This window comes from Eretmochelys imbricata, chromosome 10 (assembly GCF_965152235.1).
Source record: "Eretmochelys imbricata isolate rEreImb1 chromosome 10, rEreImb1.hap1, whole genome shotgun sequence".
NCBI lineage: Eukaryota > Metazoa > Chordata > Testudines > Cheloniidae > Eretmochelys > Eretmochelys imbricata.
Genome location: NC_135581.1, coordinates 20678715 through 20702880, shown reverse-complemented (window position 1 = coordinate 20702880; position 24166 = coordinate 20678715). Strand labels below are relative to the sequence as shown.

Sequence of the window (24166 nt, the reverse complement as noted above, 5' to 3'; positions counted from 1 at the left end):
TCAGTTAGGGGGCAAACAGTGGAGGTGAACTGACCTACACTCTGAGCTCCTGGAAAGTTCTACTGGTGATCAAGCTGCCTGATGCCTCTGCCTGTGGTGACTTTACTGGACCCACAGAGAAGAGACTTTTGACACTAAGAAGGTCTGAGACTTTACCTTTTTTTCCAGTTGTTTAATGTCTTTACTTCATCTGTTGGGAAACTGCGCACTAGTAAGAAGTGATTCAGGGAACCAGCAGTATAGCGCTTCTGGATGAAGTACTTAGCTGCCTGCCAGTGGGCCTTGGATCAGAAACTAGTGGAGAGGGCAGGCCCAAGTTTCCCTACCAACTCATGGATGGTGAAGAAGGCAGAAAGCCTACCCTCTCATCTGGGAGAATCAGCACAAGAGAAGACCCTGAATCCAGAAGGATCAAGAGTCTGAGACCTCAACCCAGGGGAGAACTAGGGCCCCTTAGTCGACCAACAGGGCTACCCTTTGCTAGACTCTGTATCCCAAAAGGAGTGGACATAAATGTGTGACCTGGCCAGAGGGCCAAATCACAAGATGGGCAGACCATAGCAGGCCCAGGATGACTGTCTGCAATGGGCACAAGGACAGGAGAGAGTCTGCTATGCCCACACTTGGCCACAAAGGGGTGTCTGCAGTGAGTGAGCTCCTTCATACATTCCCAGTCAATTAAAAAAAATTCTTTGAAAACTGTTTACAAAAGGACAATGCTTCCAATCTTTTGCCTGCATAATTAAGAGTAACACTCATATAGTAAACTAAAAGTAACTGTTACTGATTTGTTATCTTTAATTTGCCTTATACATACTCCAAGTTATACTGGATAAAAAAAATTGATCTAATCCTGAATGAGTCACAGTGGTGCAAGTTTGTACACAGTACAGTGAGTCACATAAAAATATCCTGTAATCTCAGAAATTCTGCAACAGTTATAAGTAATAAAAAAAATCAACTTTTCCCCGTCACAGTGACTACTGGGATTATTTAGTGCAGAAATCTCATATTGCACCAAAATGTTACTCTTCCTAGAAAGTGATTGGGATGATCAATCAAAAGACCATTACTGTCTTGAAAACTTGATCACCCCACTTCCTGATATGAAAGCATTAAAGAGTCTCAGACCACTAGGACAAATCATGACAAAAATTGGCAAATTATTGGTAGAGCTGCATGGCTTCAGACACATGAAGGTCAAAGATGCTGAAACTTTGTACAATTACACATTCTGAAACAAACGAGATGCTAGACAGAGTATTATTTCTAGTGGGCAATCTGCTGAACTCTAATATTCCAGCTTCTAATAATAAAATCTTGTCCAGTAGAAGAAGTTTAATCCTTATACTTTGAAAGGCCCTTTTGTAATACAAATTAGATAGCCAACTTCAAATTAGTTGCATATTGAGGGCTTAACCTTGTCACCTACCTCTTCATACCTAGTGTGTCTGGAATACAAAGATGCTCCAGGTTAATCAGTCTGAGTATACTCAATCAGAAATGTTTCAAATCAAAGAGACTTCTTCAAAACCATATTTTCATTCTAGAGGCTTTGGATTTTCCTCTCATCCCCCAGAATTCTGAAATTATACTATTTTCAAGAGGCCAATAACGTAATATCATTAAAAATAATTAGCAGTTATAAGTGGGTCTTCTATCTGGCTAAATATTAAGCCCCTTTTATTTTCCCCCTGTAAAACGTACATTTGTCTTTATATTTTGTCTTTCTGAAAGAAGAAAAAAACAGCACAACAATTTTGCTCTCATGTATAGTATAACTGTACGGAAAGATTAACATTTCTGCCAAATCAGCAAGGGACACAGCCTTGTTTGTAAAGGGATTTTTATGTATAATACCAGAGTTATTCTCTCCACAGTATCTGCATACAGCTCCTATAGTGTCCAAAGACAATATTTGATTATTTCCCCTCCTCTTGTTATGAATTCCCTCTAATCAAATATTAATGTTTATGTTGAGAAAAATATTCAGGATCATCAACACTGCAGAATGCCAACTACTGCCAGATGTCGTATGAACTCACTCCACACAGGTTTCTGGGTTAAATGCTTCTAGGCACAACTTTAAAAATTAATTCTGGAAAGCAAACTGTAAAACGTTATCCAGTATCACAAGTCCCACACAGTTTTTCCCAAAATGATACAAGTCCCAGTTTGCTTTCTTGTGTATCTCCGACATAATCTGCCACTGACATAGAGCTCCTAGTAGACAAGATCCATCCAGTCCTTTCTGCATGGCGGGAACCAGAATTAATGGGCAGTGCCTTATATTTGAACTGAGGCTTGTTTATATGAGGAAACTTCATTACCTTCACATACAGCAAAGGACCGTGATTTCTAAAACATGAAAAAACAAGCATCTTCTAGCCACTTGCTTAAGGAAGAAAAAAAGGAAGAGAAAAAAAGACTATATCTAAAGAAGAGGACAAGACTAGTACCACTGGCCAACAAAATCAACTGTAGACAACTACTGCCTCCCCACTGACAAACGTGCTTTACAGAAGTACTTGGTTATCTCAGTTAGTATAAAGAACACCAATGGATTAATTGCCCAGTAGTTATGCGTAAGAAGTTATTCCTAAGTATTTCCAATAATGTATGTTTAAGAATTAAGTGAATGGTGAGCAACCTGTGATCTGTCAGGGTAATCTGCTGATGGGCCGTGAGACAGTTTGTTTACATTGACCGTCCGCAGGCCTGGCTGCCTGCAGTCCCTATGGCCCGCGCTGCTTCCTGCAGCTCCCATTGGCCAGGAACGGTGAACCGCGGCCACTGGGAGCTGCAGGTGGCTGTGCCCGAGGATGGTCAATGTAAACAAACCATCTCGCGTCCTGCCAACAGATTACTCTCATGGGCTACAAGCGGCCCATGAGCTGCACGGCTGCAGGTTGCCCACCACTGTATTAAATGTTTGTTCTCTGAGAAATTGTATGGTACTCTCTTTCTGAGATTGACTGGCAGCTGTTATTAAAAGATTTCACCCTGTAATTCCTTTCTGAAAAATCTTGAAAAGACAGAAATTTAGGTCTGTGATTCTGGAGAGACAAGCTGAGGTGGAAGAAAAAGGGGAATGTAATAGAGCTATACCATAATATTACCTCAGTATTCCCTAGCCTGTCACACATGGACAACACCTGCCAACACTAGAACTGGCTAGAAATTTTTCATCTGAATTTTTTTTTGTCAAATTATCTTCATTTCGATGAAATTTACCCATGGAAAAAAATCAGTAGTAGTAGTAGTGTATAATATGACATGTCATGAAATAATGTATAAATAATAATACAAAAAATTCTAAAGAAAAACTTCATTTTGAAATAAACATTTGATTTTTTTTGCCATGGGGTAATTTTATCGAAATCAAGACAATTTTTCAAAAAAAATTCAGTCAAATTATTCACTACTACTACTAACATATCATGTTATATTATGGTATAGTTGAAATAGTCTATTAATTTCTTTTAATTTTATTTATTTAATCTTTAAGGGAAGCTGCTACTTAGTATTAATTGAAACATCTCATTTTATTTTCTAGTCAGAGTGACTCATTTTTGTGTTGTAATGAAACAGTTTGACACTTTGAATATGGAAATAAGATTAACACTCACGGTATTAATAAGAGGAGGAGCCGTTTTCAGTGTCTTAGAAAAATGATTCCCGGTTAACATAAGGATATTGAAAACATATTGTTTCATGCCATGCCATGATATGAAGTCACATTGTACATTATTATTTCTGTCATATCATGAAATAATGTAAAAATAAAAATATAAAAATATGTTTAAAAAATTAAAATAAACTTAGAAAAGAGAGGTAGGTTACTTATCTTGCAGTAAACTGAAGTACTTTGAAATGCCTTTATCCACGCGGATCCCACTGTAGGTGCGTGCACCTCTTGTGTGCAAACCTGGAATCTATTAGCTAGCAGTGTCCATTGGTGTTGCCTTGTACATTGTCATGACCCCTAGTGAGAGGGTAGAAAGCAGCCCCAACTGCCATTCAGTTCCTTTATTAATATGGAAATCCATGTAGGATACCACAGTCTCAGTTTTATAGGGACAGTCCTGATATTCGGGGCTTTTTCTTATAATAGACACCTATTGCCCCCCACCCCCATCCAGATTTTTCACGCTTACTATCTGGTCACACTAAATTCATGTCAGAACTCAAAATCAGTGGGAAAGAAAGAAAGGTGGGTTGTAGAAGCCAGGTGGACAAAGGCATCTCAAACAACTCCAGTTACTGTAAGGTAAGTAACCTCTTTTTCTTCTTTGAGCATTTATCTACATGGATCCCATGGTAGGTAAGTGGCCAGCAGTTATTCTCGAAGGAGGTGGCTGTTTGGAGTCCCTATCTTAATAATGACTGTAGAAAACCTTTGCCAGCCTGAGCATCTGATCTAGAACTGTGACAATGAAGTAGCGATTGGTGAATGTACGAATCCAATTCCAGGTAGCTGTTCTACAGATTTCAGAAATAGAGATCTCTTTTAAACAAACAAACTACAGATGTCAGCAGGGTCCTAGTTGAAACAAAGGAAATCAGAAGTTTATTCAGAGAATATTCAATCTTAATGCAATCTGTATCCCATTTGGAAAGTCTCTGAGATGAAACAGTCTGATCCTTCAACTTATTACCAAAAGCCACTAAAAAAGTCTAGGTGATTTACAAAAATGTTTTATCCTAGAAACATAAAAGGACATAACCCTATATACATCTAGTGTATACAGTTTAATCTCCCCAGGAGAATCATGTAGTTTAGGAAAAAGCCAAGGTAGATGTATAAACAGATTGATATGAAAGTCCAAGATTATTTTTTAGCAAAAATTTAGCTAAAATTTAGCTGTTACTCTGTCTTTATGTAAGGCAGTACATGATGACCCTGGCATTAAAGCCTGAATTCCTACCATTCTGCAGGCTGAGGTAAGAGCAACTACAAACACTGCCTTAATAGAGAGGTGAAACAAAGAACATTTTGCATTTGGCTCAAATGGAAGAAGGTCCATGAAAGATGTATTATATTCCAGTCTGAAGTGGGAAAAGGCTCCTTATGTGGCAACATGAGTCAGACTTTTTATAAATCTAGATATTGCAGGTGAGGGGGAAAAAAGAATAACTGCCAAAAGACAGATCATATGCTGAAATAGCAGCAAAGTGGACTCTACAGAACTAACTGAAAGTGGAGTATGTTTTAAAGACAATAAATAGCCCAAGGTGATTCATAGAGAAGAGTCTTGGGGTTGCACGTGATTCTGAATAGACCATAAAAAGAAAAGCTTCCACTTTCCTTGATACATCTTTCTGGTTGAGGCCTTTATGCGTTAGTTTAGATCAAAATCTTTTGAATAACTTCCAAGCAAGATCTTTCCGAAGAATTCAGCCAGCCAGATTTCACACTATTTAGACAACCTGGGTTCAGTTGAAGCATGAGGCCTTGGCTCTGGAAAGTGACGCCCGGTAGACTTGGAAGTGGAAGAGGTGAACTTATGGATAGATACCTGAGGTCTGAATACCAGAACTGGTTCTCCCAGGCGGGGGCTAAAATTATCACTCAAGCATTGTCTGGGTGCTTTGCGGGGGGCAGTCAGAGGGGCAGTCAGAGTCTTTTATCTCTCACCGAAGAGGGTGAAGGTATACAGAGCACAAACACAGCACCACGGGATACGACTGACTAAAAGATTCAGGGCTCACCCAAACAAGGCACACTTCCCTATAGAGGGATCCATGTAGACAAATGCTTGAAGAATGAAAATGTAATTGTGAAATGAGATTTCCAATTGTTTTCAGAATTAAATTTTCAGAATGATTTTTTAAGATTTCTGTTTCAAGGAGCATATCATACACTAATCACAGCTGCTAGTGAAATCTGAAGCCATCATTCAGCTGCCACGCTGGGCACGCCAAATTACATGCCTATGCTCTCTGAACAGGCAGAAAATATCATCATAGCAAACTGCAGAAGTGCCACAATTTTCTGGACAGGAGTTCTACCTGTGTCATTGTAGGTCATGAATAATAGGATAACACAAGTCATAGGAAGTACTGTATGGATCAGATCCTATAATACTAAATTTTTCTACTTTAAGAACACAAATAGAGAAAAAGGCAGATATTGACAATTGTGAACAAATGACTTTCACAGATCATTATATCTCTTTAGCCCAAAACTACATTGCATAACATTCTCATCTGGTACCTGACTTCCTGAGAAACTACCTCTCTCCCCAATAATAGTGTTGTGGCTCCAATCAGCGGATATGCTTGAGCTGACAGTGCCCTTGTTTCAGAGGGTGGGGGCTAGTGGCATGGAGATTTCAGTGAAGGGTTCTTGACTCTGGAATTTACTCTGCATTAGTCTCCTGATCTAAAATAGTGTGTTTTTGCCTACCCTCAAGGCACAGTGCAAGCCCCGTCTATGTGGGAGAGAACGAAGCCATGTGGTATGGTTAGGAATTTTAGAAAGGAATTTTATTTTCTCTACTTTGTAGTTCGCCTAGTTGATAAATTTGTTAGTTGGGCTGGTGCTGATCTAGGTTGGATTAGCTGATTCAATTTCTGATATTTTTTCTGGATTAATAGTCTAGAACGTGCAAACATTAAGAAATGTAAGGAGAGGTGCTCTTTCATGGCTTTATAATGTTGTAGAAGTAGAAGAACATGGAATGAAAATGTATAATTAATGTATTATAAAAGTCATCTGACTGATTTTTCAGTTCTTTAATGTTACAGAAATTGAACCCATTAAAATTCTTAATGTAACCCCCAAGGAGAGTACCTCCATTCCTAGGGCTCTGTACACTGGTACCTCAGGGAGAGGCGGGCTAATCCCTGATAGGAATGGGGACTCAAGGGCAGACTCACAGTGCTCAGCAACCAAGAGGAAGAGAGAGGAGAGACACTATTTAGAACAGGGGCTCCTGTTGGTTTGGGGAAAGACTACAGGGGTACCTGCTCAGAGGAGGGGGCAGAGTCAAATGACTGACAAGGGCTGAGCAGGGGAAGAAGAGCTAGCTTGGCCAATAGGGAGTGAGAAACCCTTCCATGGGAGCTCAGGAGAGGTAAGAAGCCATTCTGAAAGATGTCTGGAGCCAGCCATAGAAAGGGCAGGACTGGCTGTGTAGGAAGCTGGGGAGTCCCAGGCCTGCATGCAGGGTTTCCCCTGAGTACTGGCCTGTGGGACTTGAAAGCAAAATCACTCTGCCTGGCCTTTTCCCTCTCCAAGGTTACTCCCACTTTGTAGAGCTTTGTGTGGAAAACTTCCTCCAGATATCAAGGTGAGATCCGTCACCACATGGCCAGCTCTGCTTTGGCTGCTAGTCCAGTACTGCCACCTGCCATGAGTATGTCTGAGTGCTGGGGTGTGAGACTAAAGTTTAGATTTTAGTATAGTTTTATAATCTGCACCCTGAGCCCTGCAACCCTTAATGGTGAGGGGAAATCCTGGCACCAGAAGCATGAAGAGGATGCCTGCCAGCAGTGATCGTCAGCCTTCTGCAATGACTGAGGAGTCCAGAGCCATCTCTGAATCTGATGATCCATCACCATCTTTTAAAAAAGAAAAGGAGTACTTGTGGCACCTTAGAGACTAACATATTTATTTGAGCATAAGCTTTCGTGAGCTACAGCTCACTTCATCGGATGCATTCAGTAGAAAATATAGTGGGGAGATTTTATATACACAGAGAACATGAAACAATGGGTGTTACCATACACACTGTAATGAGAGTGATCAGGTAAGGTGAGCTTGCGAGACAGGCCAGTCCTTGCTTACAGACAGCCCCCCAATCTGAAGCAAATACTCACCAGCAACCACACACCACACAACAAAAACACTAACACAGGAACCTATCTTTGCAACAAAGCCCGTTGCCAACTGTGTCCACATGTCTATTCAGGGGACACCATCATAGGGCCTAATCACATCAGCTACATTATCAGAGGCTCGTTCACCTGCACATCTACCAATGTGATATGCCATCATGTGCCAGCAATGCCCCTCTGCCATGTACATTGGCCAAACCGGACAGTCGCTACGTAAAAGAATAAATGGACACAAATCAGACGTCAAGAATGATAACATTCAGAAACCAGTCGGAGAACACTTCAATCTCTCTGGTCACTCGATTACAGACCTAAAAGTGGCAATTCTTCAACAAAAACCAGTTGGAGAACACTTCAATCTTTCTGGTCACTCGATTACAGACCTAAAAGTGGCAATACTTGGACAAAAAAACTTCAAAAACAGACTCCAACGAGAGACAGCTGAATAGGAATTAATTTGCAAACTGGACACCATTAAATTACGTTTGAACAAAGACTGGGAGTGGATGTGTCATTACACAAAGTAAAACTATTTCCCCATCTTTATTTCCCTCCCCTACTGTTCCTCACATGTTTTTGTCAACTGCTGGAAATGGCCCACCTTGATTATCACTACAAAAGGGGTTTTTTTTTGTTTTCCTCTGTCCTGCTGGTAACAGCTCACTGTACCTGATCACTCTTGTTACAGTGTGTATGGTAACACCCATTGTTTCATGTTCTCTGTGTATATAAAATTTCCCCACTGTATTTTCCACTGGATGCATCTGATGAAGTGAGCTGTAGCTCACGAAAGCTTATGCTCAAATAAACGTGTTAGTCTCTAAGGTGCCACAAGTACTCCTTTTCTTTTTGCAGATACAGGCTAACACGGCTGCTATTCTGACACCACCTTTTAGTTAGCTAGTCAGGGAAATTGTTTTCCCCTACTTCTTGAACTGTGTCCTCAAGTCGGGGAGAAGAATATAAGAACAGCCTTACTGGGTTAAACCAAAGGTCCATCTAGCCCAGTATCCTGTCTTCTGTCCGTGGCCAGTGCCAGGTGCTTCAGAAGGAATGAACAGAACAGATAATTGTCAAGTGATCCATCCCCTGTTGTCCATTCCCAGCTTCTTGCAAACAGAGGCTAGAGACACATTATAAGGGTTTGAGGATTTTACTACCTTCTGCTTATTACATCTGTGGAGGGACTTACCACCTTATCCCACTTGTGAGTCTTTTGGTCTGTATTAAACCCAGTCAGCCACATTGCTAACTGCTGCACAGAAGATATTGTGGCCACAGGTCATTAAGGGCCCCTACAGAGTACACGTACCAACGGGACACTAATGTTATATTTGCTATATCAGGTCATGTGACTGGGAAAATTCACTATAGGCACTGGTGACCCTCAGAATAGTGTTTTACCCTGTTATATTTATCTCCTGTTTAATAGAATTATTGTGTTAAATGTATTGCATGTGTTTGTGTTATTTCTTGGAAATCTGCAACTATCTGGCAAGTAAGCGGGGGAGGGGGGTACCCTGTGATTAGCATTTTCTTCCTAAACTGTCCGGTGACCCTGCCCGGAAGGAGTAATGGGGGTGCAGGCACCCCCAAATAAATTCATGTGGAAAGAAAACTAAGTTACACTCTGCTGAGTGGGTGGTGGGATCCAGAAGAATCCAGGCCTGTCCATCAAAACCCATAAGGAGATTGGCGCTAAAGAAGGTAACCAGGTAGATAAGGGGCGCTACATAACTTTTTTCAAATATACAAAATGTATAGTATACTATTTTTGAAAACTACATGATAGTAACTACTATATAAAAATAATAGTATATAAATTCTCATTAGTACAGTATCTGATCCAGCAGTAGCTTTAAATACTAGAATCCATTGGCACTGAAATCTATACAAAATATAGAATGTAAGTTTATATTTCACATCATACAAAATCAAAGCAAGTGAGTACTATATCCCATTAAAAGATTATTTAATATTTAACTTAATTGAGGGAATTATATTTCCAAAGCCTTCTTCATTTAGTAAATGTATGCTAATTTCTAAAAAATATTAGACAGATGTGGATATTAGAGAGATGTAATTTTTTAGTAGCTGCCTGTGAAGCATCAAAGTATCAAGCCTGCTCCTGAGAAATCTGCTCCCACTGCCCAAATGGTACAGCAAAGTCAGGTGCAAAACAGTAATGGAGGGAGAGATTTTAGCAAGAGGCAGCTGTCCCTCTTTCTTTTTAAAATCACAGCTCACTACTGCATTAGACAACATTAAAGAACCAATGGGGTGGAGAGGAGTTGCTACTATGAACAACACAGCCCCTGATTCAACAAAGCACATATTTTAGTGCTTTAGACATCAATAGGATTTAAGCATGTACTTCAAGTTAAGGATGTGTTTAAGTGCTTTGCTGAACTAGGGCCCAAGAGCTTCCACTTCTTGCCCTAAGCTTTTACAATGTAAGATTCTTTTTGTAACAAAATTGTACTCTTTTCAGCTGTTTCAAGTAAGCAATGAGTAAGCATCATCTTTCAAGCATGCCCTTCCAACATTTACTGTATTTTACATTTATCAGTTATATAGAATTGTATGATTCATTTTTGTAAAAATATTTCACACAAACACTGTAGGAGTATTTATTATTAAACATAACTACATTTTCTATAAGAGCAATAAAATCATAAAAGTGCATATGTAATTCATGAATACAGCTATTTATTATTATAACAGTATTTATTATTAAACATAACTACATTTTCTATAAGAGCAATAAAATCATAGAAGTGCATATGTAATTCATGAATACAGCTATGACAATGCATACAATGTCAAATTAACATAAAAACTGTGTTCATGATTTTTCATGTCAGTCTAGTATTACACAAGAAACGTAATCAATAGGTTCACAAATACACAATAAGGTTCTTACCGTTTCTTTTGTACATTACCAAAATGCATAGTACACTAAAAATGAAGTGCTCACATGAGAATATGTATTGAATCTTGAGCATTTAATAAAGTATATACGTATTAGCAAATTTGATTGATAGATGACATAAGTACAAGGATTTCCTCAGAAACAAAAGAGCTGCTATGTTAAATCAAATGTGAATACTCAAGATTGGACAATTATACAGTATCCTGCCCTTTGGAAAGTTTCTGATTGTCCTCTTGTTCTTGTATTATAAGAAAGGTTCCTATATTTACCCTAATTTAGCTTTCATCATTTTGTATACCTTTATCATATCCCCTCTTCTTTGGCTCCTCTCTAAATAGCCCTAATCTTTTCAATGTCTCGTCACATCAATACTTCTAAGAATTTTTTTCTACTTCCAAATCTCCTCTATTTTGTCTTCCCTTTAAAAAAAATAGTTAGGGTAACCAGAAGTGAACACAGTATTCCAGGAAAGCGCATAATTGAATTATATATTGCCATTATAATAATAATGTAGTACTATATTATGGTGAACATTATTTGCTTTTTTGATTGCTGCTGCACATTTTCCAGACGACGTTTACAATTATGGGCATGGTGTACATAATGAATGAAGCAAGTTTATGTTGTGAAAGAGGTTATTGCCAGTTAACCCACTGTCTTATTCACTACAGAAGCTGTAAGATACATAGTGTATTAGAAAAGGGGAAGGAGGGCTTCTGGGAAAGAAAGGATGAATGGTTAAGAGATAGGACTGAGCCCATGACAACTGGGTCCTACCCTAGCATGTTACCAATATATATAATACCGACCAAGTCACTTAAAACGAAAATTCAGAACTGGCCATTAATTGTTATTTTCATTTTGAGTACTAGACTCAAAATGCCTAGGGCTGATTTTCAAAGACACTGAGCACTCACAACTACATTGGAAATCAGTGAATGCTGTGAGTGCTCAGCAACTTTGAAAATGCAGATGATAGAGGTCTCAAGATGGACATCAGATATTGAAGCAACAAATATCGTCGTTACTTTAGAGAATGTTGGCTTTCCCTACCTGACAGGGTTGTTATGAAAAATTCATTAATGTTTTTAGATTACTGTGGCTATAAGCACAATAGAAAAACAGATTAAAATTTTGACATTCAGTGCAGTGTTTGGATGGTGTGTAGTAAATAAAGCATGGGGCCATGTATAGAATGATGAGGATAAAAAGAAATATTGAACAGATACTTTACTGAGGACTATATACCTGTGCATTTTATAGAAAAAATTGTACAGTCTGTGATTATGTAATTAGACATAGTGGCATACTGCCTATGAATAAGCGAGCCAAAATAAAGCTGCAGAGGCAACCTTATGGCATTTTTTAAACTTTTGAGCATTTGACTTTGTAATCTTAACATTTTTTTAATGGAATATAAAAATGTGTGTGTGTGTGCATATACACACATGTGTTTAGTTTTTTTCAAATGCAGCAAACAGGTTTTAAATTTTTGTATGAATGTTTTACAATGTAGGTATGTGTAGCCTTGTCATATTGTAAAAGACGAGTTGAACAGTATGTAGACATTATCTTACACTGCCAGGAAACTTTCTGCCTGGTGAATAAGATTTAAAACAAAACAAAACATACAATATAAGATGTGTAACCTATACATTGTCATTTTCATGTATTTGCAATTAAAAGCTTTGCTTTCTAAATCTTACCATTCCAAAAGAAAGATATCCTGAGGAAATTTTCCATATCCTTTTGGGTATCTTAAACAACATGCAAATATAGCTAACACTGATTAAAGACAGCAACACGTGCAGGAATAGAAAGCTACTGCAATGATCAAGGGGCTGTTCTGCACTACAGAAGCAATGGCAGGATTACCACAGACTTTAAGGGGAGCAGGCTTGAGCCCTCAGTGACAACAAACAGTAGTGCTTTAAAATGTACACAAGAATTCCAAAGAAATCAACTGATACATTCACAGACTTGAAGGCATCTTTAGGACATATATACACGTGCAAACACACAAAATATCTAGAGACACAAAATTCGGTACGAGCTAGCATTGGGGATTTCACTGATAGGTGACTACTGCAGAGGTCATACATAATTGTGTTTGTTGATCTATTTTGGAGGAGGGAGTTATGTGTGTGTGTGGTGGGGAGAGGTGTTGCTAATATTGAGGACTAGCTACAGAAGGAGTGCATAGATTTTGATTACATGAACTCAAAATGATGAATGAGTGCTGCATTCAGCACTTTTTCCCAAATAGGAGAGTTATGTTAAATCTCTGTAGAGTTCTTTCTGGGTAGTTGGACAATCAAGGCAAAGTGATTCTCTTACAAACCTAAAGCACTGTTCATTCTTTTCATATTACGTAACAGATGTTTTAAAGGAGAGCAATGGATATCATGCAGATATGTCAGTATTCAGTGTAATGATACCATACTCAATTTCTACACATTCAGACAATCATTGAATTCACATAATTGGTGGAAAGTGAAGAACGGTTTACATTTTTTTGATATGTCATCTACTTGGGGGATGAATTTGATTAGCTGTGAGGTCTTTTGCATCAATTACTGAGATCTGTTCTTCAGTCATTGCAGGTTTTTTAATGTGGGAGCAGCAAGTGACTGCATTCATATTATCATTATGGCACCCTCAGAGAATGAGAAGAATAGGGCCAGGAAATATTTATGCATTGTTAATATGTAGCAAGTCCAACACCTGTTTTGAAAAATTAGTCACTATGAGAGTGTTTAGAAGAGCAACAACATTTATAAAACATTTGGAAAATAAGGGGAAGAAACCTGTGCTCATCGTAGGATAAAGACAACTGGGACTGGGAATATGATTATGTACTAAAGCATAAAGATAATGTATATTATTGTAACTTTTATAATTTACAGGGATCAATTTTTCCTGTAATTTTATTCAGGGAGGTTAAGAAGCAGGTTAAGGATTTAGGCTGTAACAGAAAAAATATAAGCTAAATATTAAGGAAAACTATCAGACATAAGAACTATTAGGCAATGGGCCAGATCTTTGAGGTTGTGCAAATGCCATTATTGCAGTAATTTAAGACAGAACTTGAGACATATCAGGGAGGATTTAATCAATCCAGTTCAAGGTGCAGGTGAACGGACTAGAGTACCCTTCCAACTCTAGCTACAAAAATTGATATAAACCCTCATTCTTTTCAAAATGCATATCATTTGTGGCATTTGATGTGCATGCACATCACATTGCAGTGGAGTGGCAGTAGTCAGTCCATTGTGAAGATTGCCATTGAGTAGAAACTTATAAGCACAGTTTTGCCCTTTCCACTCTAAAATAGGCAACAAACAAACAAAAAAACCCTCATATCACTGGCTTCAAAATTGGTAGATCAGATCCCGAGGCCCAAAGAAAGGAAGTACTGCACCTGAAAATCCTAAGAGATCTGGGGGAGGAAGAGCAGAGGGCTGTGGGGGTAAAGGAAGTTCTGCAAGAAGGAAGAACTCCCAGTGATCCATATGAACTTTTTTCCCTCTCCCCACAAGCCTTAGTAAACGAACAGTAAGTGAAGACCTGTTTCGGAGCTGAGGGTGAAGCCACAGAATTAAATGGGGTCTTCATGGGGGGAGAAAATTCATCAAGTCTTAAATGGCTCATCAGTCCCCCTCTCGAGACTTAAAAGATCCATTCCCCACAAGCATTAGGATCATAGGAGTCGTTCACCTCTCCCCACCCCCAACTTTAAGCCATTTATCTGGAGCCTCCTCCAACTCCCTAAAAGTCTCATTTGGCTCATTTAGGATTCAGAAGCCAATTTTGGTTCATTTGGGACTGAGAAGCCTTTTAAGGATCTGGAGTGATTGCCAAGTGGCCTATTAAGATCACTGAGGAGAATGAAGCCTTACTGAGCACCCAAAGGCTTCCCAGGGTAGGCCACAAACCTCCTAAGGTGAGAGATCAGAGGTAGTGGTGGAGTTCGTCCCATTGTGAGACCAGGGAGGAGCAAGAGGTTGAAAGGCAAATGGGGAAAGAGTCATTTTCCATGACCCTCTCCAAGTCTGGGGAGCTCCCCAAGGGGAAGGCCATGTTCCTCAGGCCCTCCCTTTAGAACATAGGACGAAAACCCCAGTCCTTTGGACATTAGGAAATGACGCGAGGGGAGTACTCCTTGTGGAGATGAATTATGGAGAGTGTGTAGGCAAAGTTACAAGCAAAAATGGAATATATCCAAGGTACCAGCAGACTGAATGAAAGACTATGATGTTTCAAATATGAAAAAACATTGTTAGAAGTAACAAATCACTTTGTACATGTTTGTGGATAAAAGTTGATATTAAGTAAATTGATAGCAAATCATGACCAGTATTGGTATAAGACATACGTTTTAAAAGGTATAAAGCAGACTTAAGTATTCACAATGCAGTTCAGATCCTTCAACATTACATGAAATGACCAATAGCTCACTGCACGGAAAGTGTCAGGTGTGAGATGGATGTATATTGAATAGAATCACTAAGAAAAAACATCTCCCCGTTAGAGTAAAAGCACTAAACAAGGAAAGAGAACAAGAACAACTGCCTTGTTCTTTTCCCATTCTTACTCTCCTCTGCAATGCAAGACAGATATTGTGAAGAAATTCTGTTTATCCTAGTAAGGATTATATCACTTCAAGTTTTCGGACATCCATTTGTTCTCAGCTCAGAAAGATCACCAATAGCAAGTATTCTATGTGAAGTTCGGATGTGTAAAAAGATACTTTTGTTATTTTAAAGTTTTAGATGTACTGCTATGATCATAATTCTCTATCAATTTGTGTATATAAATAATTCAATGTAGTTCTGGTCTAAATCAAAAACACTTGGACAGGATGAGTAAGTTTTTCATTGCATTACATTAGTTTTAATTTAATATATTTAAAATGTGTTACCTGAGTACTGTAAAACAAGGTCACAAAACTGAAATCTAGTAGACTTTCTTCTCTGCAATGTAAAAGCAAGGTTATTTACCTATAAGGGATCTCCCTTCTTTTCTCTCTGTTCTCTTTATACTAATTTGTGATGGACTATGACGTCAGGTGGAATGAGGACAAATATATGTATATATATTGGCTTTATCCAAACTGCCTATACAATAGACTGATGTTTCCCCATTTAAAAGTGTTAAGACTAAATTCTAACTGTAGATATGTGATTTTGAAGAGACCTGAACATAGAACACAATTTATTCTAGAGATAAACAAATGGAAGGAACAAGTGCACAGCAAACATAATAATCGTACCAAATAATATACCATATTCTAAATCTTACTGTTTTACAATTGTTAAATATTTTCTCCTTTCACAGATAATTGCCATTGTATACAATTTCAGCACTGTCAAAATTACAGACATCTGATTTCCTGGAATTTTTCTCTATTTTCATTCAGTTGCAACACTATTCTCTCTCCCCATTTTCTTTGTGACAAAGCTTCAGGTCTCTCTGAACTTGTACCTGCGTTCCCTCATGTCTCTATTACAGTAGGTTGGAGAGTTAATAGCACTCCATATACTGTTCCACATAATTGTCTTCTTGGCAGGTTCACCCTTCAGTGCTCCAGTACTCTCCATAGAAACATGCTGGAGAGCATTTTGGGACTTTCTGCACTAGTAGATCTAGGCCATTTCGGAGAACACTTGGTATCATCCTTTTTTCAGAGAGAATTCAGTAAGTGTCCCTGGAGTTGCACTAAATTTGAGAGGTGTGATTAACAACAGGACATAGAAAAGGCCCAGCAGCTCCAGGAGGAACAGGGAGAGAAAAACTGCTGAAAGTATAAATATTTTAATTTTGGGAAGAAGGGCTCTGAATGCATCTTTCATAAATAACATACTATAAGACATCCAAAGGATTTTTGCTGATTCTTGTCATCTGACAAGTTTTCAAGGAGCAAATAACCTGGTTTAATAGTGTATGTGAATTCACACCTCATCTTCATGAAATTGAGAGAGATAAATCCCCAGAGTTGATACTGTGTGCAGATGGCAATAAGACAAACAGGAAATGGGAGGCTAGTTGTAACTTTAACTATGGGAGGACCCTGCCTCCCACCATAATTCTGAACTAAGAGCAACAACTTTTATTGAAATAATTCTGTACACATGAAAGGCCACATGCAACTAAAAAGGAAGGGGAACCATATGGCCCAGAATCATCACCAGCTTTTTCCTCTTGTAATTACTCATTACATTACTAACTATTTAAAACCTATACTGGACCACCTAATCCCAAGGCTCAGATGGAACTGCGTTATTCCAAGGCATAGACACAATCCCATGGAAATTACTGTCCCAGGAAATCCAACTCCCTCTGGTATGGGAAGGTAGCTCAGTGGCATCTCCCCATCTTTCAATCATCCATTGAGTGTAATGCTTCCTATGAGGCTACTTGTACTGTTGTTCAAGAACATGCCATCAAAAGTTGTGATATAGTTAAATGAAAATAAAACTAAACGTGCTTATGGTTGAGCCCTGCAAATCCGTGGATATACACTTTATATCCATGGACCATTTTTGTGGATCGTGGCTCAGATGCAGATAAAAAATTTGTATCCAGACAGGGCTCTGTAGCACACACTCACCCGAATGGAGCAGCTGTCAGACACTTCCTCATCAATTATTGGGAGTGGACCACATTCACCCTGACTGAATTGGCCTTGTTAACACTGGTTCTCCACTTGTAAGGTAACTCCCTTCTCTTCATGTATCAGTATATTTATGTCTGCATCTTTAATTTTCACTCCATGCATCCGAAGAAGTGGGGTTTTTTACCCATGAAAGCTTATGCCCAAGTAAATCTGTTAGTCTTTAAGGTGCTATCAGATACCTCGTTTTTTTAATAAAAATTATGCATGTCTCTAATTACAGGAAATATATTGTACTGTTCTTATGTATTGTTCCTGAACTAATATTGTGCCTTGTAGATTTTATGCAAAAATATTTCATGAGCCTGGGATTAATCAAAATATTTTGATAATTGCTTGATCAACACTAGACGGATAACTGTAGTTCATTTCCTCTAGCTCCACTGAAGCTGCAATTGAGCATAGACAATATTTGATGTGAACAGCCCACCCCCTCAGCTAGCATTTCCTAATCCTATAGAACAAGGAAATATGCTTTTCTTATTCCCATCTATCTTTTTTAATTAATCGATTGTTATTTTCCTTCAATTTTACACAGTTGAACATTAACAAATTGGCCTCAAAACAGATGATCATGCACCAGTATAGTGGCTATTAGAATAATTTTGCATCCATAAGATATGGAATTATTAAAATATGCCCATCAGACTCATGACCTTGCTGAATATCTAACCTCTAACACTCAAGCTGTCTGTGATAATAAAGTAAGTATTAAGAATTCTCCAGAACTGTTGCTCTGGGCAACAATCAGTGTACTAAAGAGAAGCAATGATATCTCTGTACTAAAGAGAAGCCAAAAAGAAAAGGGATCAAAGAACAATTACTACTAGACAGGAAAATTATCAGTTTAGAGTGACAACTATATCAAGAATAGCACTCTTCTACTACCATTCTTAAAAATCGAGTAGTTATCAAAAACATATTTAGATTCTTTAGTAATTAAAAAAAAATCTACCTAGCTGACACTACGTATTGGATTGATTATATTAATGAAAGACTACACCTGGTCATTTAGTAACCAGATTGGTCTGCATTATACAGGATGTCAGACTAGATTAGCGGTTCTCAAAATATGGGTCGGGACCCCAAAGTGAGTTGCAACCCTGTTTTAATGGGATCACCAGGGCTGCCATTAGACTTGCTGGGGCCAAAGTCGAAGCCCGAGCCCCACCGCCTGAGGGCTTCAGCCCTGGATGGCAGGGCTCAGGTTATAGGCACTCTGCCTGGGTCTGAAGCTCTTGAGCTTTGGCTTTGGCCCCCCTGCCCGGGGTGGTGGGACTTGAGTGGGCTCAAGTTTTGGTCCCCGCTCCTGGGGTCATGTAGTAATTTTTGTTATCAGAAGGGGGTCGCAGTGCAATGAAATTTGAGAACCCCTGGACTAGATGATCTAATGATCTCTTCTCACCTTAAAATCTATGAATTATTGAAGTCATTATACAAATATATAGTACCTATCGGTAAATATGATGAAAGCAGAGCAAAGAGACTCTACTGAAATTATGAATACTATATTAAATGTACATAAATAGGCCACAATGCATATTAAATGGTACTTCTGATCTGAAGGGTACTTCTGTTTAAAAAAAGCAACGTAGATGCAGAACACACCAATGGTAGTGAGGAGAATAATTATATGGCTTCCAAAAGAACAAGTTCCCCAGAAAAGTCAGAATGAACAGCAAGCCTTTCTCAGACTGCAACACTTGAGAACCATTTTAAAAAGTACAGGATGGGAGATATTTATCTGAATAGATCTATCCATCTATCTAGAGTACATATATGGACCCCATTATTGCAGTATCTGAATGACTCACAATCTTTAATGAATTTATCCTCACCAAACCCCAGTATTATGGAAGTACCATAATTCCCATTTTACATATGAGACACTGAGGCACAAAGAGAATAAATGACTAGTTAAAGTCACACAGGAAATCTGTGGAGTGTATATGGAAATTGTTTACGGTTTATATTGATGGGTCAGGAATTAATGTATACAAATAGGTACTGCTACTATATTTGTTGGAAGGAATGTAAAATAGTAAAGGTTTCCTCCTTAAATATACATTCAGCTTTCAAGAAGTGTATTTTTGCTTTTGTTTCCATTTTGGTTTGCATAGTTTTATTTTTAGTGACTTTAGGACTTAGCTAATAATTCGACAGTAAATGTATTTGCAGGTGGTGAAGACAAAGGTTATACATAACTCCCTTATTTGTATGGTCTGGTTGTCATTAGAAAGTTTCATGAGAATTCCTAAATCCATAAGAATCACACTTTCCATGACTGGAGGATGATGCCACAGTGTGTGCAGGAGAAGCTGCTTGCACCTGGTCTTTTATCTGATTCCCCACATCAACTCAGCAATTTATTGTTTGTTTCGTTGCAAATAGTGGGGAGAAGAAGAAACAGGGTTAGCATCTAGACTCGCTCTCTCTGTCACAGAACTCAGAACCCAGGAGGACGGGTCCTACGGTGGCTTTTACATCTGCCCAATTCTGGGCTGCTGCTGGTGGCTAAAGTAGACCCCAACGTAAGTTATGCTGCCCATCTAAGCTAAGCTAAGCTATTACAGGCTGTCTAAGCTATTACAGGCTGTCCCCACCTGCTGCCTGCCCCTGCTTGTCCCCACCCCGCAACACTGATAGGAAGCAGTGCTGCCCAGAATCTGTACAGTGCTACTTGCTGTGACCCCACCCTGACACATTCCCCCTTCCTGCAAAACCCCTCTTATGCTGGGAATCCTCAAAAAACAGCCGACTGTTTTCCTCAGTTCCTGTACCAGGGAAATTCGCCCGTCAGCTGGATCCAGGGTTTTAAGAGCACCTTTATATCACTCTGGCCTCTTCACACTGCATAGAGAAGTGGTCAGTATCTCATTCTTAGCTGTCCTGGTGATGGTCCAACTCTTTCAGAAACCCTGGGAGCTCAAAATAAGAAAGTGTCAGCAGTTCATACTAGTGCATGATCTCACATAGTTCTGCCAACATGCTGAGAGAGGCTAAATGCCTTGATATACACTGGGGTCGGCTTAGGGTAACCAGATGTCCCTATATTGCAGGGACCATCCCGATATTAGGGGCTTTGTCTTATGTAAACAACCTATTACCCCTCCCCTGTCCCCGTTACTTCCCCACACTTACTATCTGATCACTCTCGGTGGGTTGCTGGGGGAGATGAGCACTCACATGATTATAGGGAGAATCTCATAACAGTATTGGAGGTCAGGAAGGAACATTTTCCTGTAGCGCAATAACTAGTTTCCTTTCCTTTCCACCTTCCCCCTGGAGCACACTGAAATGGGGATCCCTGGGTGAGGACATGGGTGTCCATGAGTGGGGAGGGCACATTGTTTACACATGGCCTGGAAGGAGACATTAAGAGCTGTATGCTAGAAGCTGTTGTTAGAATAAAGTCACTGAAATACTGTACTTGGGTCCACATTGCCTGGGACATTCGTTATTAACTTCACTTGATAGACAGGAGTCTCTTGTTCTAACAGTTGATCGTCTTGGCCTCCTTTCTTAAATCTTGGACTCAGGTCAGGAAACAGCTGTGCTAAGGCCCTTAAGGAATGAGGGGCTTATGTACAGGTCTCATGAACAGATCCCCGCACAAAAGTATATCTTCCATCTCAACATTGGTATGGTTTGGGAGTTGTGTCCTGTGTGCTTCATCCTACCGTTGTTGAAAATAATCTGATAGGTATCCTTGTGGCTATTGGCTTTTAGGACTACATGCATGACTAGCTGTTGGGCATAACTGAAGCTTGAGACATTTCAATAAGATTGCAACCTTGATCTTTAATCCATTTATCAGAATCTTGTGTTTTATTTCTGTATCCCTTCAAATGGCATCAGCAAACATCGTCTATTTAAAAACAAAACAACTAGAGACCACACTGATTGTGTAGGACAATCTGGATTTTCTATCTGTAAATAATTTACTCGGTATGACTTCTGAGAACACTGAGAAATTGATTAGTCCAAGTCCTATTACAGATGAATAAATTAATAGGAACGACTAATTGTAAAGTTACCAGTATTTGATTTAGTTCAGATTTTCTGCACAGACTTGTATATCAAACCTTGGTCAGAATATAGACTAAAGACCCACCAACATTTCATTTATACATTGAAATATTTAATTGCACATAACTGAAAATCTCCTTCATATACAATACCTTTCAGACATATGTCTCTGAAAACCTACCCTATCACCTGTATAGATCTGCAAGCAATAGAAATCATTGCTTGTTTTTACTAATCCTCTAATAGTCTTAAATCAGGAATTAGTTTAACACATTAAAAAGTTAATTATGAAGCACTGTTCACATTAAATAACTACAAGGAATATATAGATCAAGCATTCAATTCACTATGCCCTACGATTCGTTCCTCGTTTCTCAACTGGGAAAATTATAGTTTGTATTGTGCATTTCATGAGATACATCATTCATGCTACATCAAATACAATAGATATACTTATCCTCATTCATGTTCTATTTTGTTAAATTAAATTTTTGATTATAACTTTCACTTTAATGTATTCAGTATTTAATTTCACAATATTAATAAATGTTGAGAATACATTTTCCTTTACCTTGTTTCCAATGGCTTTTTTTGGTGGGAAGTTAAAGGTCCTTACTTGTTGGTATTTATTTTGTAGCTTGTGATGCAAGCTTCTGAATTCTGCATACCTTCGATAAACATTCCATTCATCATCTTTTATTCTGATATATACCTGCAAGCGTAGACAAGAAAAGATCAATTTTAAAGGCAATCATTACATTCATTTTGTCTCTCTTTGTTAAAAGTACTGTTTGTCAATTACCTTCACCTTTATGACATAACACTCTCAGTAGTTTTAGGACTATTTACCTACAACTACATCTGACTGCAAACAGTCATCAGGTGTAGCTATGTTTATTCAACAGGTCATTAATCTAATTCCCTTTTATTGGATTCAATGGTGACATACATTAACTTGCTCATTATTACAAGACGTGGCTGTAATTTTGTGGTAAGATAGCTATTAATGCTTTCTGTTGCCAGCAGGTTTACTGACCAGTGCACAAAGAAAAAATTAATCTGATATAATTTACACTGATTTCTGTACATTTAATAGTTTTCCAACTTCACAAATGAATTTCTCATCATAATTCTTATGTCACAAACTGTATTTACTCATCACAGTTATGCTAAAGCAAAACACATCCTTCATGAATGAATAAGTTTTTTTAAGAAGTCAAAACAGATTATAAAATCCCGGAGTATAAACTACTGAAATCTTATTGTTTGAAAAATAGAAGCAGTTTTATCTCCCCAGACCCCCTTTTTATTTTTTCACAGGACGTGTAGTATAATTTCACATAATGGATGTTTTTGCCACAGCTCAATTACTTTCATGAGGGTACTACCAATAATGTGCTAAATGTTCCCCTCTCTGAGGGAAAACCCATAGAAAAGGAAAACATGCTCACAAAACTCTGAGAATTAATTAATGGCTCTGGAACTATGCTCTCTATTGGGAAAAGGGGCTTTAACCTTATGGAGGAAAGGCATTACTCTGAAACCCAGAAACTCCACAATGAACTCAGGACTCATGACTGAGGGCATTTGGGACTAGTGTTCTCTTTGGTGTGACTTCTTGCTTTCCTACCCACAGCAACCTAATGCCTTTAGGAGCTATGTTTCCACTGGTTCCCCCTGCAGCATCTGTGCCCTATTCTTCCCACCCCAAACTTTCTAATATTAATGACTTATGATGACTTATAATGAATGATATAATGTGCTAGGGCAGATTAGAACTGATGAGGCAAAACTGCCATATTTCTTCAACAGCATTTTTTAAGGAGTTTCCAGATTACTGAGATGATCATCATCTGAAAAAAATAGTGCTAATGGTCATCAGAGACACAATGATCAAAAAGAAAAAGGAGGAAACAGGAATAAGCAAGAAAAAAGCCAAAGCAAAAATATTAGAACTCAGGAGACTAAAATTAAATATCCAAATCCACATCAAGATACCTGTATAATTGGCCTGATTTTCAACAGTATTGAGGATCTAATTATTTTATTTAGGTGCTAACTTTAGATACCAACATTTAAACATTTCATGGCAATTTTTAAAAGTATTACTTTTAGAGAAGATAATCACTTTTACAGAAACAATGAAAAAGTCAAGAGATGAATATAGACTTTACAAAACTATTTAGCATTGTATTTCATACATGGTGCCATGGACTCCTAAAGGAAACAAGGTTCCCAACCCCAAACCTGCCATGACTATAATCAGATAATGGACAAACAGCTACCACACAAATAGTATTTGAGTTACTATGGTATTTCCCTATACATAGTACAGGCAATAATCACAGTATTGTGTGATAACTTGTTAAACGTTAGCTTGTAATGGTTACCATTGTACATCACTTCACTTGCTCTTCATGTTTATAATGATAGATTCTGCTGGAGAAAGCAAATATGATAATCTCAAAGTTGAGAATGCCAGAGCTGTTGAGTTTGGTCTACTTAGCTTATATACGAACACACAAAACTACAGGCAATTGTATTTGGCAATAGGAACTCAGGTATTACAGTGATGGGGCTCTAAAAATAGGTAGACCACATGGCCAAGTATTTAAAGAGCAATACAAATTTTAAAATAATAGCTAGTGAAATAGCTCTGCTAACTAGATTTAATAGGGAATTAAGATAAC

At 38.4% G+C, this 24166-nt stretch overlaps 1 protein-coding gene across 3 annotated transcripts in view; it reads right to left on the bottom strand.

The window, feature by feature from the left end:
• SNX29 (sorting nexin 29) overlaps positions 1-24166 on the bottom strand; it is a 459980-nt gene that overhangs the window by 108364 nt on the left and 327450 nt on the right. For all 3 annotated transcript variants that reach the window (XM_077828715.1, XM_077828713.1, XM_077828712.1), the window contains one exon: positions 22048-22188. In XM_077828715.1, coding sequence (XP_077684841.1) covers positions 22048-22188 — 141 coding nt within the window. The remainder of the gene's footprint in view (positions 1-22047; positions 22189-24166) is intronic.